The sequence below is a fragment of the Sapajus apella genome, unplaced genomic scaffold (assembly GCF_009761245.1).
Source record: "Sapajus apella isolate SASKATOON/1434 unplaced genomic scaffold, GSC_monkey_1.0 scaffold179, whole genome shotgun sequence".
In the NCBI taxonomy this organism is placed as follows: Eukaryota; Metazoa; Chordata; class Mammalia; order Primates; family Cebidae; genus Sapajus; species Sapajus apella.
The window spans coordinates 716,633-733,548 of NW_022437119.1; the positions used below are offsets into that span (position 1 = coordinate 716,633).

Here is a 16,916-nt window from a genome sequence, read left to right on the forward strand (position 1 = left end):
AAACAACATTATGCAGTGCATGACTGTACATAGTAAAACAAAACAAAACAAAAAAACTATTTCTTTTTCTGGAGCATTTATAAGATATTTTTAAATAACTTCTCAAGATAATGCACCATTTACAAAGGGGACACTTAGATCTAACATATCCAAGGACATTCTTCTCTTATAAAGTATTATTTTTTATAGTTTTTAAATATAATATATAAATGTCTTTTATCGCCACTTTTGCAACAGTCAGGGTAAAATGTACATAATTAACACCTCTCTGGAAAAAGAAAGACCATGGAAATCTTTCATTTGTCAACTCTTTCAGACATACCTTCAACAGATGATACCTTTCAGCACGAATTGCCAGAATTTCTTCTATTGAGGGAATATCATCTGGTAGTTCTGTCTCAGCCAGTTCAGTTCCAAAGGACTGTAACATCTGAGCCATTTCTTTCACTGTGAGGGCAAAATTTTCTATAGCCTGCAAAGAGCCAGTGATTATTTTAATTCTATGGTAACTCTGTAAGCATATCAAAAACTGGATTGGTAATTGTATTTGTTTTTATTGGGGGTATAACAGCAAACACATATACTATGAACTCTTCTCCTTTAGAGAAATATGGCATTGCTCTTGGCAATCAACTGTACCTCTTCATCTAAGCCTCTACGAAACTGAAGGAAGGTTAAGAGTCTTCCTGAATATCTTTTATCCAAATTTCTTTACTTATTACTTGGACACTGATGAAAACTATTTATTAAAAATGCCATGTATTGAGTAATTTGTTTTATTTTCTTGAAAATTATAGTGTTTTCCTTATTCTATAAACTCTGCCGTTGACAAAATTGCTTGATAATAACTTTACTTCTGAAGAGAGATGAGAACAGTAAAATCACTTTGTATTTGTTTATTATCATTTGTGATTAAGCATTAGCATTCCAAACAAGGTGATGATTGAAGAAAATGGGAGAAAAACTCCTCACAACAATTCATTTCAGGTACTATAGAAGATTTGGAATGGTAGTCCCAAAGCCTTTGTTGCCATAAAATGGTAAGTAAGGTTTTGTTGTTTATTTTGTTTTTAAAACCAATTACTCTGAGAAAGAAGGGCAAAATGTAGAGACCATATGTCAATCTGTTTACCATGTATCTCAAAATATTTGCTTGTTTATTTATAGCATTACAAGTTATTAAAGGCTAGGCATTGCTAATTTTGGCAATACATCTTCACGCGAATGAATTGTTGAATGAATGCATTGTTAAATGAATTAATGAATGAAATGCTGAGTGAAGAACAAGTATGAGAAAAATGGAATCCTAATTTAATGGTATATTATTAATCTCTTTCTAAGGGTTCCCCTATCTCTGAGACTAGAAGTCAACATACTTATTTACCACAGACATACTTGGGAGCTGCAGGGTTTTTTGTAAATTTCTATTTGTAAATTTGTAAATTTCTAAAACAGAAGTACTCTTTGTTACAAATCTAAATGCCTTAGAAGCATCACTAAGATAATGAGATTAATAATACCACTTGCATTTATTGATGGTTTGCCATATGCTAGGCACCATGTAAAACATTTTATATTTGCTATCCCATTGAGTCTTTTTAAGATCCCTATGAGGTAGGTTATTATTAGTCCCATTTTACAGTTAGGAAAACTAAGATTCAGAGAGGTTATGTATATTGTCCAAGGTCATATAACTAAAAATCAGCAGGGCCAGGATTTGAATCCAAATTCTTTATTTCTTCGAGTTACTACATAGCCACAGGAGGGTTTGGGCAGAGTATGATCTCCTTATTCCCTAGTATTCTCCTTAAATTGCCATCCTCAGTGACTGCTCATTATTTCTAGATATATCCTACGGAAGAAAACCAAAATGTTGAATTCATACATATTTGAAAAGTGAGGGCCCCAGAATTTTTTTTTTTTTAAATAGGAAAATTTTCTAGAAGTAGATTTAAAGGCTAACATGAAGAACTATAGGCTCTACAGTAAGGGCAAAGACAACATACATTTCTGAAGATGATCCATTCACTGTGGCAGTACTGCAAGGTGCCGCCTAACTCAGGGGTTAATTGCTTGTCATCAATGTATGTCAGCAAATCACTAACTGAGCTCAGCATAACAACCTATATAAATAAGCAAGAAAGATACTGTTAACTGCCCTTCATGCCATCCCTCCATTAAGCTGTAAAATGAACTTTAGCAAACATTTACTAGAAAGTTACCTCTGATAAATGGTTTTAACAGTTCTCTCCTGTACATGTCCCCACACATGTATGCACTATCTTCTTCAGATAATAACAGTTTTTTTTACAAAACATTTTCTGTAAAATGAAATCATTCTCCACAGAAACCAAAACACCTAATTTTCCTCCATCTAAAAGTTTGCAGTTAATGGTCTAGCTTCTAAAAGAATGCTATGCTCACAACAAAGAAAAGGACTTTATGTAGTAAGTTATAATTTAGCAGGAGGGACTGACCTTTTCAAAATTATCCAAATTTATGAGCACCCTATTCTTAGCCTTAAAAACATATAAAAATATATTTTAAAGTCATGGTACTCTGGACTAGCTCAGGATGTAAGTTCATGGGAGTTCAAATACATAAAACATACATTCAATTTTACTAAAAATAAAATTTCCCACTTATATACACATACACACACATACATATACACACATGCATACATACATATATACACATATATATAACATATATGACACTTTTTTTGCAAAAGTAATTGTTTTAAGTCAATGAATCTATTTCTTTTTTAAATGGCAAGTGCAAGACTTTTGGGCATTTCAAATGTATACTTTTAAAAGACAAATTTAAATTATTTTCTTTTAAATGCTACATGGGCACATGTAAAATATAAACAGCATGGTGCGAGTCTTTATGAGAATTAGAGGAACAAAACATTTAAATAATATACTCTTACTGGTAATTTAAGCATGAAATCCTCCTGACTAAACCGAAATCCAATGTCTGTGAAAGTTCGTTGAAGAAAGCTGGTAGGACGTAAAACCAAAACCAAATGCAAGTTCCCAGGGAAGGAAGCCTATAGAAAGAAGAACAAAAAAAAGAAAAAAAATTGTCAACACACACTCAACTGAACACATATCAGAAAATACGTAATTGAAAAAAACAAACTTTAGATTCATAAAAGCCAGTAAAAGGCCAACACTTTACAAATGGATATTGATAAAATCTAAAAACATGGAAATAGTAAGAAAAAATAATGTAAGGCTTCAAGTCAGATCCTTGCAACACTTCTGGTATGGAATTTTCTCACACTAGACACATAGATCCCACGTTATAAAGAAATAGATTCTAGATCTTTATTTTAAAGTTGGTATTTGAACTCAAATGGAACTTCTTTCCTATAAAAACAAACAGAATTAGGTGGCAGGTTCCTAGGATAACCCTAAAAGCCAAAGGGGTTTTGGCTATGTATTTACATTAAACAATAAAAGAACACTTTTATTATGGAATTATATTTTTATTTTAATCTAAGAAATATTTACTGAACATCTTCTGTGTGTCTACTTCATGTATTTAAATGAATGATTATCATGCTCTGTTAGGCATTAAATGTTCAAAAATTAACAAAATACAATCTCTACTCAACAGTTGAACTGCAGAGTCCATTAGTAATCAGCAACTCTTTAACATGATAAGTTGATAAGCAATCAAAGGAATTAGAATAATATACAAGGGGAAATGGTAGTACAAACTCTCCAAGACATAGAAAAGCCGAAAAGGTCTCGAAGCAAGGAATTAATTTGATCAGAACACCGTTCCAGTTCACCAATGTTTCCCCAGCTTCTAGAACTTACTGGCACATAGTAGGCAGTCAAAAACAATTGCTATACTAAAGAATTCAAAAGGCAAAGGAGGGCACCTTGCAAAATAAGTGAAGTATGGAGTAGCATAGCCCAATTTTAATAATAAATCACCATGTACTAAATGCCTACTCTGTCCAAAGGATTTTGCCAATATTATCATAGATTCTCTTTATAATAATGCTATGAAGCAGTTAGATTACTCTTTTACAAATAACGACAGTGAGACTCAGAAAGTTTAAGTATACCTTACCCCAGCTGGCAAAGCCTTGATTTGCCCCTAAGTCTGTGCTCTTAATCACTAAACTATCCCACTTCCTGAAAAGGCCCTAGTTAAGAGAGCTAGATGAAATGCTGTTGGGGGACAATGGGAGATGGTGTCGGGAAAATGGGCCAGAACCACATCAGAAGGGATCATGGGTTTTTTTCCTGGAGGTTAGGGGAGTCTCTAAGAGGTTTTGAGCAGCAGGCAACATGGTCAGATTTGCATTTTAGAAGGATCACTTTGGCTTTGGGAAGAACTGGATTTGATCAAGAGTAGGAGCAGACAGATGAGCTGGGAGGCTGGTACAGTAATCCAAGCCAGGAATGATGAGTTTCTGAACTAAAGCAACGGTAGCAGGTATAAGGGTAGAATTTAGGAGGTACAATCAGCAAGTCATAACCACCTGATGTACTCACTGAGAAAGGAGGGACTAGGAGGATCAAACTCCAGATTAGGGGCTTGATTAATTGGTTGAATGGTACAACCTTCACTGAGATAGGGAAAGACAAAATAAACAGGTTTTAAGGAGGGAAACAAGATTCTGATCCCCATTCATATACATGTTAGGTTGGAAGGGTCAGCAGGACATCCAGATGATGTCCTTCGGACAGCTGTTTGTATAAGTAAGAAGGGAAAGAAGCCTAGGCTAGGAGTACAGTATTAGGAGTCATCAGCCTCAAGATGGCAGATAAAGCATAATAGAGCAAAATATATGAAAAATGTTCCAACTGCAATTATATTTCAGGCATGTTACAATATTAGTAATTAAACAAAACTATAAAATAAGATTTAATAAGATATTGTGGGGCAAGGAGTTTATGGGAACTCTCTGTACTTCCTGTTCAATTTTGTTGTGAATTTAAAACTGCTCTAAAAAATAAAGTATATTTTAAAATAAAAGAAAAAAGTTACTTTCACCAGGGTATAAGAGATAGACTTTTTGGGAAATGATGCTCAAAACTGGGGATTTTCTTAATTCAATTTGAGATGGTGATAAAACATAAAATGTTAGGTGGCAATGAGATCTAGAGTAAATAAAAGAGAAATGAGTGTGATATGCACAATCAATAAATTAAAAGAGCATAAAATTAAATCGATAAACAATGATTATCAATATACATAAATTGGGATGGTTGTCCAACTCATAATTCCCCCAGCAGGTCATGTCTGTTACTCTCTTCCTTCATCTGAGAAACTATACCCCCTCCTATTATTTTACACATTGGTTCCAAATGAGAACTCTTATTTTCCTACATGGCCCTGCTTTTCCAACACACAATGATTAGTAGTGATTAGATGTATGATTAGGGCCAGACATGGTGGTTCATGCCTGTAATCCAAATAATGTTAGAGGCCGAGGATGGAGGATTGCTTGAGGCCAGGAGTTCCAGAACAGCCTGGGCAACATAGTGAGACCCCCATCTCTACAAAAATATTAAAAATTATTTAGTCATGGTGGCACACGCCTACGGTTGCAGTTACTCAGGAGGCTGAGCAGGGAGGATCGCTTGAGCCCAGGAAGTTGAGCCTGCAGTGAGCCATGATGGTACTACTGCACTCCAGACTGGGTGACAGAGAGAGACCTCATCTCTTTAAAAAAGGAAAAGAAAAAAGATTAGCATGAACATATGATGTAAGCAGGGCCAAAGAAGTCCTGCCCTAGGATTTTCAAACTAATACAGAGTAAAGGAAACTTTGAGGATGCCATTTAATAGCAGCCGGTTGCCAAGGGCCCTGCTGCTGGAGAAACATTGAAAAGAATAAAGTTAACATGTATAGAGAAACAGAGTGAGAGACAGAGAAACAGACAGAGAGTTCTAATGGTAATGTATAACCTACCTTTTATTATCTACATAATGTATATTTTATTTTATGTTAAGTGTATGTATTTTCCAGCTGGGCACGGTGGGTCACACCAATAATCTCATCACTTTGAGAGGCTGAAATGGGAGGATCACTTGAGGCCAGAAGTTCAAGGCCAGCCTGACCAACATGGTTAAAACCTGTCTCTACTAAAAATTCAACAAAATTATCTGGGTGTGGTGGCACACGCCTGTGGTCCCCACTACTGCGGAGGCTGAGGTGTGAGAATTACTTGAACCCAGGAGGTGGAGGTCGCAGTGATCTGAGATTGTGCCACTGCACTCCAGCCTGGGCAACAGATTCAGACTATGCTTCAAATATACACACACACACACACACACACACACACGCACACAGGTATTTTCCAGTTATTACAGGAATTAAAAGAAAAAATGAATATAAAATCATTTTTAAATTTTTATTTTAGGTTTGGGGGTACATGCAAAGGTTACATAGATAAACACATGTCATGGGGTTTGTTGTACATATTATTACTTCACCTAGGTATTAAGCTTAGTACCCAATAGTGATCTTTTCTGCTTCTCTCCCTCCTCCCACCCTCCACCCTCAAGTAGACCACAGTGTCTGTTGTTTCCTTCTGTGTTCATGAGTTCTTATCATTTAGCTCCCATTTATAAGTGAGAATATGCAGTATTTAAGGAACTTAAACAAATTTACAAGAGAAAAACAAACAACCCCATTAAAAAGTGGGCAAAAGACATGAAAAGGCACTTTTAAAAATCTAAAATATTAATAAGATAGTTTTAAATTTTTGCCTTAGATTCTTGAACCTCAGGACAAGCAGGTTTGGGTAGAATATTTTAGGGATATGGATAAAGGCTTGTTTAAAGGGATAATCTGACAGGGACTTGTGGGAACTTTGGGCCTTGTTTTGTTTCATTTTGTTTTGTTTTGAGATGGAGTCTCGTTCTGTTACCCAGGAGTGCAGTGGTGCAGTCTCGGCTCACTGCAACCTCTGCCTCCTGGGTTCAAGCAATTCTCCTGCCTCAGTCTCCCAAGTAGCTGGGATTACAGGCACATGCCACCATGCCCAGCTAATGTTTTTCTTCTTTTTATATTTTTAGTAGAGATGAGGTTTCACTGCGTTAGCCAGGATGCTCTCGATTGCCTGATCTCGTGATCCGCCGACCTCTACCTCCCAAAGTGCTGGGATTACAGGCGTGAGCCACCGTGCCTGGCCCTTTGGGCCTATTTTTAAATGGAAAGCACGGATTCTATTTTTACCCCCTTCACTTTGGGAGTTGAGCCTTTCCTTTTTCTTCACCTGAGTAAATTCCCATTATATTATTATGCTCACCTGCCTTGAACCTGTTTATTTTTTCACTTTTAAATGAAATCGAAAGCACCCTACTTTTGCCAACATTTAAAGAAAAATTACTTTTATTATTTCATGGATTCTAGGTTGATCTGGTTTCATCTCTCTCTCTCCCTCTCTCTCTCTGACTTTCCTTTATTTCATATTCTCTTGTATCTAGAATTCTGTGGATACGAGAACCTGGGGCTGACTTCAAGCCAGGGATACTCACCCATCTCCAAAATTATGTGTTGGGGAGGAGGGTATGGGAGGATACTATGGGAATAGAGAGGGCTATGCCGCAACTCTCTGCCTGAGGTAAGTCCCTGCTTTCTACTCTGCCATTCCTAGGAGAGCAAGGCTGTACCAGCAGCCAGGTCCAGAGATGGCTAATCACATAGCAGGGAACAAAATAGAAAGAAAGGAGAGAGAAGGAAAATCACTGTCTGCAAGACAAGTAAGGAAGTGATTTTAAGTAGGGGTAGGGTATTCAGTTGCTCATAAGTCAGATTTTATGTTGGATGTTCATTAAACCTGTCATTGCTCTATTTAATAAAGTGGTTTATCCCAAACATTGATAGCTACATATGACAGCTATATAAATTGCTTCTAAAGATAATTCTATATTCTAATCAGTTCATTCTTGAGTAAAACCTTCTGATTATCTTAGCATATGTGGGTAGCACCCCCACGGGCATGGAGGAAGGAGAACTGTTCAGACCCCAGGCACAATTAGTACCTGAAGTATAACTCACTGCTTACTTATATCTAGCTTATGTATATAATCATACTTAGTCCCATATAATCTTTCTATATAATAACCTACTGCTTACTATATTTAGCTCATATATATATATATATATATATATAATCAACTTAATTCCATATAATCTTTCTATATAATCATATAGGTATTGTAGTTGGAGCTGTACTGACATATTTAGTGCCGATTTATAGAATCCTTCAATATAACCATATAGTAGTTTATTGTAGGAGGAATGCCTAGAGCAGTCACAGAACAGAAGCAGTACATGGGAGAACAGCCAGACCAGGACAAGAACCAAAGACCCAGACGGTAGCGTCCCTGCCTGGAAGGGCACACGCTGTATGGCAGGCTTGGAGCAAGAGCCTCTCTTCCTGATGAAGGAGTTGTAGTACCTTGCATCCAATTCCTGTGGAAAGTAGGCCTCAGGCCTGAGATCCCGCAAATAACCAAGGGAGAAGAATCCCTCTGGTGTGACCAGTCACAGTGGCTGTACACCCTGTCAGTCTTTTCTCGCTTCTGTGCTAGCTCAAATCATCCTCCTGTAAATATCTTAAGATAAGAGTACAAGTCTATCAGCTCCCACTGCATTGGTTTCCAGTATCTTTCTATTAGAAATCCTTTGAAGTCTCCAGCCCCCAGATAATAAGTATTGCACACCTGTTGCACACAACCCACCTCATTGCCTCTGTGACCTAATGGGGGTGGACCCCTTTTCTGTACACGACCCTGTACTACTGGGCACGGAACAGCCCCCTACTGTCCATGGCACACCTCTCTGCCCAGGTGACATCATGGGGTGGACCCCTTGCTTGTGACTCGCGTGATTATGTATGCCCTATCACTAAGCCTATAGATGATGACCTCACTTATGACTGTTCCCCCTGCTTGTACCTAATAAATACAGACGCTTCTGAGCGTTCGGGCCTCGCCTGTCTCCGCTCATAGGTGGTGTGTCCCCCTCGAGTCCAGATGCTCTTCACAAGTTCTTCAATGTCCTGTCTCTTTACTTCTTGGATCCTGCACTTCAGCACAGCATAAGGAACACCCCATGACCCTGTGGGGCCCAACAGTCATACAGCATACATTCTTATTCCTTAATTCCTTCAAAATATTTAATAATTCACTTGTCACAAAAAGCCCAGAAAAACTGTGCTTTTAAAGAAAATGCATTATCAAAGAATAAAAACTACATAATTACATTTACAAAATTTTTTGTTATTGCATAATTTTAGAATCTTTTTTGCATATCTTCCTAGAGCACATGGACTCTTTTTTTTTTTTTTTTTTTTTTTTTTTTTTTTTTTTTTTTTTTTTTTTGAGATGGGATCTCTCTCTGTCTGTGGCCCAGGCTGGAGTGCAGTGGCACGATCTCGACTCACTGCAACCTCCACCTCCCGGGTTCTGGTTCAAGCAATTCTCCTACCTCAGCCTCCCAATTAGCTGGGATTACAGGCACAAGCCACAATGCTCAGCTAATTTTTGTATTTTTTGGTAGAAACAAGGTTTCACCACGTTAGCCTGTCTGGTCTTGAACTCCTGACCTCGTGATCCACCCCCCTCAGCCTCCCAAAGTCCTGGGATTACAGGTGTGAGCCACCACATGGACTCTTTTAATCCAAGTTACTCTCAACTTTAGTAGCCATTTGGGAGACTAAATAACTTGTAGGCAATAGCTACACAACTACCAAGCAATCGGAGCAATCAGGTGGCACTCAATGCATTTGGTTTTTCAGTTATTTTTCTAGAAAACTAAATCAAACAGTTCAGATCAATTGTTTTATCCCTCATGCCCACATGTAAATAAGACATACCTGAACTTTTAATCCCCGTCTCCCCATTCACTTAACCCAGACCATAATAGGTGCCTACCAAACTGTCATACTTTTAAAGTGAATCCAGACCTCACATTTATGACTACTATTCATAGCTTCTCTTTAGCCAAAAATACATATGTATATATATATATATATATTCAGGACCTCTCAGAGCTTTAATTTAGGGAAAGGAGATTGGATAGTTGGACGGGGTAGAAATGTGGAAATGTCGTTTATTGAATGCATACTACTAGAATTATGCCCATAAGGGGCACTAATATGACACTGTGCTAAGTATTTACATGCAGTAGGTTCTATTTTTGTCCTCATTTCACAACTGGAGAAACTGAGTGCCATTATCCCCAAAGATGTCTACATCCCAATCGCTGGAACTTATGAATATGTTATCTTATATGGTAAAAGAGACTATAAATGTGATTGAGGATCTCGATATGGGGAGATTATCCTGGATTATTATGGTGGGACCGATGTAATCATTAGGAAAAGAAGGAGGCAGGAGAGTCAGAGAAGATGTGATGGCAGAGGTCAAAGTGATGCAGGGATATAAACCAAGGACTGTGGACAATCCGTAAGCTAGAGAAGTCAAAGAAACAGATTCTCCTCTAGAGTCTGCAGAAGGAACACAGCTCTGCTGACCCTTGATTTTTAGCCCAATGGGGTAATCTTGGACTTCTGACCTCCAGAACTGTAACAATACATTTTCATTGTTTTAAGTAACTACGGTTGTAGTAATCTGTTACAGCAGCAATAGGGAACTGATACATTGAGTTTTTGTGAGGTCAGGCAATTTTTCAAGATCTTCTAGCTCCTAAGTCGCAGAGGTAAAACCCTGGTTCACCTGCCTGTAGAACTAGACTCAATCAACAAGAGGAATTTGGAGAAGTTATAGCGGAAATAATACAAGGATCAGGTGGGTTGAGAATCTAAACCTGAAACCTGAAGCAAAGGTGACAAACTTGAATGCCTACCATGTGTTAGGGAGATGATGTAAATATGAAGTAGGCTTAATTAATGAACAGCCTAAATTAGGTGGAAAATAGCAATTCACACTCTTTCTACATGATGAGGAGCAACAGGAAGTGGTGGGGACTGTGGTGAACTGCAGAACATTCAAAGCAGAGGACACTCATAAGTCAGCTCCAGATACATGCTGTCATGTGGTAAGGTGGGCCCAGCATTGCCAACTCTTTGGTTTTTCAAGAGAAGACAGAAACCCAGATTGTCATGTGAAGCCCAGATGTTTAAAAACGGAAAACAAATTAAAAGTTTGTTAAAATGCTGTATAGTCTAAACAAAACATATCTGTGCACTGACAATTTGCAACCGCTGAACCAAAAGCTTCATAGATCTGAACATCGACCAATATCAATAATATGGACACATCCTTGTCTGTGATTGCTGGCTGTGAGAATCTACAGGGGACAGAACACTCTCAAGTAATTTTAACCTGACAAGCCACATAAATTTAAGATTAGTTTGTATGTATCTATGTGGATATATGTATAGGTATATAGAGAGAGTACTTTTTCTCTATATACTAATATTTGTAATAACTAAAAGTTTCAAGATAATCCATTTTAAAGCTGGTATTTAAATGAACAATCAAATAGCATAGGGTATAAGATGCACATATCACAGCAAATACAGCTCAAGACCAGTAAACTTTCCCATTTTGGTTTGGGAATATTATATTTCTAAATTCTTGGGTATACTGCTTTAAGAACCTCTAATCTGTATGGTTATATAAACATGAAAAAGCACGTTTTCTTTTTCCCTAAAATCAAACCTGAGATTTTGAAAGCATAAATCATTTTTGAGAAATTGTCAAAAAAGCAAAGGGATTTGGGCAAATGTTAGTCTTGTTTTATTTCATTGTGTTTTTGCTTTTAAAAATATTTGCCTGAGAGAGGAAACAGCATTGGTTTTAGCTTCTTGCAGGGATTTTTCTGGAGTGCCAGCATGTGACTGCTTAAAGACATCTCAGTAAAAGTGAACCAGCTGCCCATCACATAGGACTCAGAGCCATGTGTCCAATCACTGTACGTGGTCCCACCCTAGCCCTCAGCAGTAGCTCTTACTGGCTCTTCAAGGTAACAAGCACAAAATAAGCTCCCTCACATCTTTCCCTCCCAGAGAACAGATTTACTCCCTTTTACTCACTCGTACTTCCAGATTGCTTAGTTGTATGATCTAACAGCAGTAACAACAACAATAACAACAAGAGCAGGCATAAACCAAATCCATCATTTCACTGCCAAAGTCTAGAAATTAACCTTGTTTAATACTCTTGTGTGTGCTCTCTAAGGGAGGCAATTCATCACCCTATACACACTTTTCAGTTATTCTAGTTATTACTTCTAGAATGTTGAAAGTACCTTATAAAACATAAAAGTTTGGTTATTTACTATAAAAATAATTTATGTTCCTATAGCTTTTCTGTTTTAATCTTTAGGGTAAAGAAAGGGAGTAACAATAAGAGAGACCCTTGACTAAAAGCCATTATGTATGTGTCAGACTTCATATATATATATATATATATATATATATATAATCTTATTTAGCCTTCATAACATTGCAGTAAACTAGATATTACTCCCTTTTCACAGAGGAGGACACTGAGGCACAGTCAGTAAGCAGTGGTAGTAAGGCCTATCTGGATCCTAAGGGCAAACTTTCTAGACACTTAACACTTCATAGACTGAATGTACATTCAGATTTACTGTTTGCCATTCAGGGATAATTTGACTTTGACGTTTCCAAAATGGGACAAACAACATTTGAAACAAGTTGCTGGAAACAATTTAGAGGATACAGTCCACCAAAAGGAAAGTATAATCTAATATCAGACAAATGTTGAGATGCTGACAGGCACTTGACTTTGATAAGATCTGAACCATCTCTGCAGAATATGCTGGGAAAAATATCTCATTACCTCAAGCTATAGAAAATAGGTTGCAACAGTATGAGCCATTTCCACACTATTTCCCCATATTCCCACCTTAAAGAATACAGATAGTATGAGTTGCCAAGCAACATGTCGAGTGACCTCAGGGGCAGGACAGCCCAAAGCAATATTCCTTCCTCATGGTTTGCCCTGTTTGTCACATATCTATCTATCTATTCTCCTCCCCTCTCTCTCACTCAGCTACAGTCATTGAAATTTCTACCAAGTAACTAGTTCAGTCATTTTTTTTTTTTTGGACTTCAAATGGCACTGGACCATCCTTTTAGATGCCACCTATCATAGCCTCCAAGATCAACCCAAATCCAGAGACGCTTCAAGGTGAAACCATTTTTTCATTACCTAAGGTTCAAATTCTTTACTCTTGTCAAGTCCTATCCATACACGCAAAACATATGTGTCTTCTACTATAGTTCTAGGCTTCAGAATTAATCCAATTAATCCCACTCATAGTATCTGTTCCAAGGAGTCACTTAATTCATTTATGAGGGAAAAAAAAAAAACAAACACAGGAAAGAATCAAGGAAAGGTAACAGCAACATATGCTCTTACTAAACACCAAACACGTACCATCCCCTGAATGAGGCCTTCTCTACCAGCCAGAATTTCTTATCAAAACAGTTATTTATGAACATGTCTTGCCCCTTCCACTAGATTGAGAGTTTCTTCAGCCCAGTAGCCATTCCATATTTACCTTTGTATATATCACAGTGCTAGATATGTCTATTCAATGAGTACCCCTGTGCTGTATTTATTTGTGTGTATATTAATGTATGTGTATAGACCTGAAACTAAGTTCAGCACTGAGAATATATATATGAAATTGGGAACTTTCTGAAAGCTTAAGTTACCTTTGATAACAAAAGTGCTAATATCAGTTGCTTACAATACTCCAAAGCACAAACACAAATATTTCTTGTGTACCATAAATTGTCTGTTAAAAGTCTGGCCCTACATTCTTATAATATAAAAACATGTATAGGGCCAAAGATATAATTTTGTCAAAGTAAAACCAACTATAATTTGTAAAATAGCAGTCTGTGCTAAGAGCTTTATTAGAAAATAAATCATTTACTCACCTATTAATGTTCACTGTCATTCAACAATAATAAAAGTCTTACTTTCCTTATCTTAATTTTAATTCAAAATGTCATTTTTTTCTGATGGTCAATTTTTACCTTCTTATTTGTGTGTGTGTGTGTGTGTGTGTGTGTGTGTGTGTGTGTGATCTCAATATTTTTAGTGAGCAAATTTATATTTTAAACCATAATATCAATAACATTATATTAAGCTTTGAAAGAAAAAGAGTGGCATTTAAAGCCTTTTTGATGATTGGTTTTTTAATTAAATTAGTTAGTGTTATTTCAACATTTCTCCAAAATACATCTAAAGATCATATTAGAAATTTGCTGGAAATTTACTAATTAATAAATGAAGAGAAAATTTAGGTAAAAGAAAGAGTGCTTGAAATGTAACTGAAAGAAGAGATTTCCAAATTCTAGACTATAATGAAAAGTGAGTTACTGTTTTATTCTTTAAAAAAAAAAAAGTTGTCAGTAGGCAACAATTTTGAACCTGTGAAGTTTAAGTTTGGGACGATTTCAAATCATTACAGATTTTATCACTTGTACAGTAACACCCAGGAAAGGCTACATTTTAAGTGATGATAGAATCACCTCCAGACCCATCCCTGGCAACATACGCTACTTGATCATGGTGAAGGAAAGGATGAATCCTTTTGTTAGATAGTATTTTAAGTCATGATTTAAAGCTATGTTGTCAAATGATTCAAAATTGTTCATACAGTCTTAAACAAATAACATGACTAAGGTTCTCATCCATAAACTTGATGACATTTAGATTTTGAAATTATATTCTAACCCCTCATTTGCCTGAAAATTACCCTATGTCAATATCACAGTAATCACATCAATGCCATCCATGCAAATATAAGTCTCCATTCTCTCCATCTGTTCTTAAAAACCCCACTCAGCAGTTTGTGCTATAGCACCATGCTGCAGCATCCCAGCACTTGAACTTGGGAATAGGCTTTCCAGGAGTGCAGACAGAGCCCTTACCGCATTCCTTCTGAACCTCATCTTGCCTCTCGGGGGATTTGCTTCTGCCATTTCGCCTATACACAATTACACTCTTCTTTTCCAATTGTCAATGCAACATTGATGAAATATGAGCTGCTTCTTGGGTAGTATTTAAAAACGGCAGGCAAAAATCTCTATCAAACAAAGCTGCCGTAGCTGCTTCCATTAGCACAGTGGCAGCAGCGCTGGGGAGAGAAAAAAAAAACCCACTATCCCTGATTAGTCAGCTGACATATCCTTCCCTTCTGCTCATTGTAATTCAGAGTTGACACATTCCTCCAATTACTTAGCCTGATTGAACCTTGTGGATTAGCTTGTGCTGGACTGCTCAAGAAGATCAGGCATGTCCTAAGAGTGGAAGAAGGAAGGAAAAAAACCAGCTCTCTTCCTAGGAGCAGGCTTGATGGGACTGGCTTTCTCCTCTCCGCAGTTAGATTTTTAAGGTGGAATGCTAAGAATCTTTGTGAAGGTAGTATTAACTCATGCTTTTTACTCTCATCCTACCCTAGTCTATGACTTAAATTTCAATTATGTTTTGTTTTCTCTGTTATTAAATTATATTCTGGGTTTAACCCTTGTGAAAGAATATAGTTTGCAAAATTTTGTACTGATATTAATCCAGAAAGAATAGAATATGCAAACTTTCTAAGATAGATAGGATTCTCTTCCAAATTAACCTTTCCCCAAAATGTATAACTAAAAAAGTTTCCTCTCATTAATTATGAAATATAACCTAAATGATTTTATTAATTTTGAAATCTACAAATAAAGGTCTTGAAATTGAATTGTATGACTATTTCACAGGCACTTGTTTGAAATAATATACCACAGGCAATTATACCTAGCTACACAATGATAGACTTCACTAGAAATCCTTTCCGAATGCCAACTTTTTCACTTGAAATGAGCTTGCATTCAATATTTACCTTTATTTCAAACAGTAACCAACAGTTTGTTGTTGTTGTTATTGTTGCTGTTGTTTTGTTTTTTGAGATGAAGTCTTGCTCTGTCACCCAGGCTGGAGTGCAGTAGCACGATCTCAGCTCACTGCAACCTCTGCTTCCTGGATGCAAGTGATTCTCCTGCCTCAGCCTCCCGAGTAGCTGGGATTACAGGTGCCCACCACCATATCCGGCTAATTTTTGTATTTTTAGTAGAGATGAGATTTCACCATTATGGCTAGGCTGGTCTCGAACTCCTGACCTCATGATCCACCCAGATAGGCCTCCCAAAGTGCTGGGAGTACAGGCGTGAGCCACTGTGCCCGGCCAGTTAACCAACAGTTATTAATTGTTGAGAAGTAATTAATGTGCTCTTGAGTATGGGTAGAGAAACTACACCACAAGCAAAAACATTTAACATGTTAAAAAAGAAACAGCTAAAACAACCTATAGCCAGTTACATGTGGTTGACACCTCTACCCCTCCCTTGCCCAGCACGATCAATTTGGCAGTTATGAAAATAAAGGGACCCTGAGATCCAAGCTCTTTACTGAGCATAGGTCATAATTCTCCACTGAGAAAGCAGCCCTGGGAATACAGAAAGGGGAGTATCACTCCCCAGTAAACAAGTAATTACCATCTGTTGACTTCAAAATGACAGGATCCTGATCTAATCTTATATTTCTCTTTAATGAAAAATGGAACCTCTGTTACAAGCCACCTATTTTGAATAATAAAAATAAAACTCTACCAAAAAAACTAATGTCATGTGCCAGTCACACAACGAAAATTAATTTAATCAGGCAGGTGCAGTGTTGGCCAAAAGAAAAATCCTGGGTGATAAAAAACGTTTTAAAGCAACAAGTGCTCTATTTAGTATAATAGAAGCCATTATTAGCATAAACCAAGGTCTACTCAATATACCCAGGGACCAATCCTAAAAGACCAGAGCAAGGGAAATAGCTTTTACTTTATTTAGCCCCACTGTTAAAGCTCAATCATATATGGAGAACAGATTTACTCTCTCAAAA

General features: G+C 37.1%; 1 protein-coding gene across 8 annotated transcripts in view; it reads right to left on the bottom strand.

Moving 5' to 3' along the window:
* The window catches only part of MCF2 (MCF.2 cell line derived transforming sequence), a 70,316-nt gene that overhangs the window by 44,148 nt on the left and 9,252 nt on the right, over positions 1-16,916 (bottom strand). For 3 of the 8 annotated variants that reach the window (XM_032268326.1, XM_032268328.1, XM_032268327.1), the window contains exons 4-6: positions 2,936-3,055; positions 2,007-2,123; positions 323-472 (exon numbers count right to left, since the gene is read on the bottom strand). In XM_032268326.1, the coding sequence (XP_032124217.1) occupies positions 323-472; positions 2,007-2,123; positions 2,936-3,055 (387 nt within the window). Of the gene's footprint in view, positions 1-322; positions 473-2,006; positions 2,124-2,935; positions 3,056-14,923; positions 15,393-16,916 lie in introns of those variants that run through there. The other 5 variants (XM_032268329.1, XM_032268332.1, XM_032268330.1 and 2 more) reach the window with 5 other exon arrangements.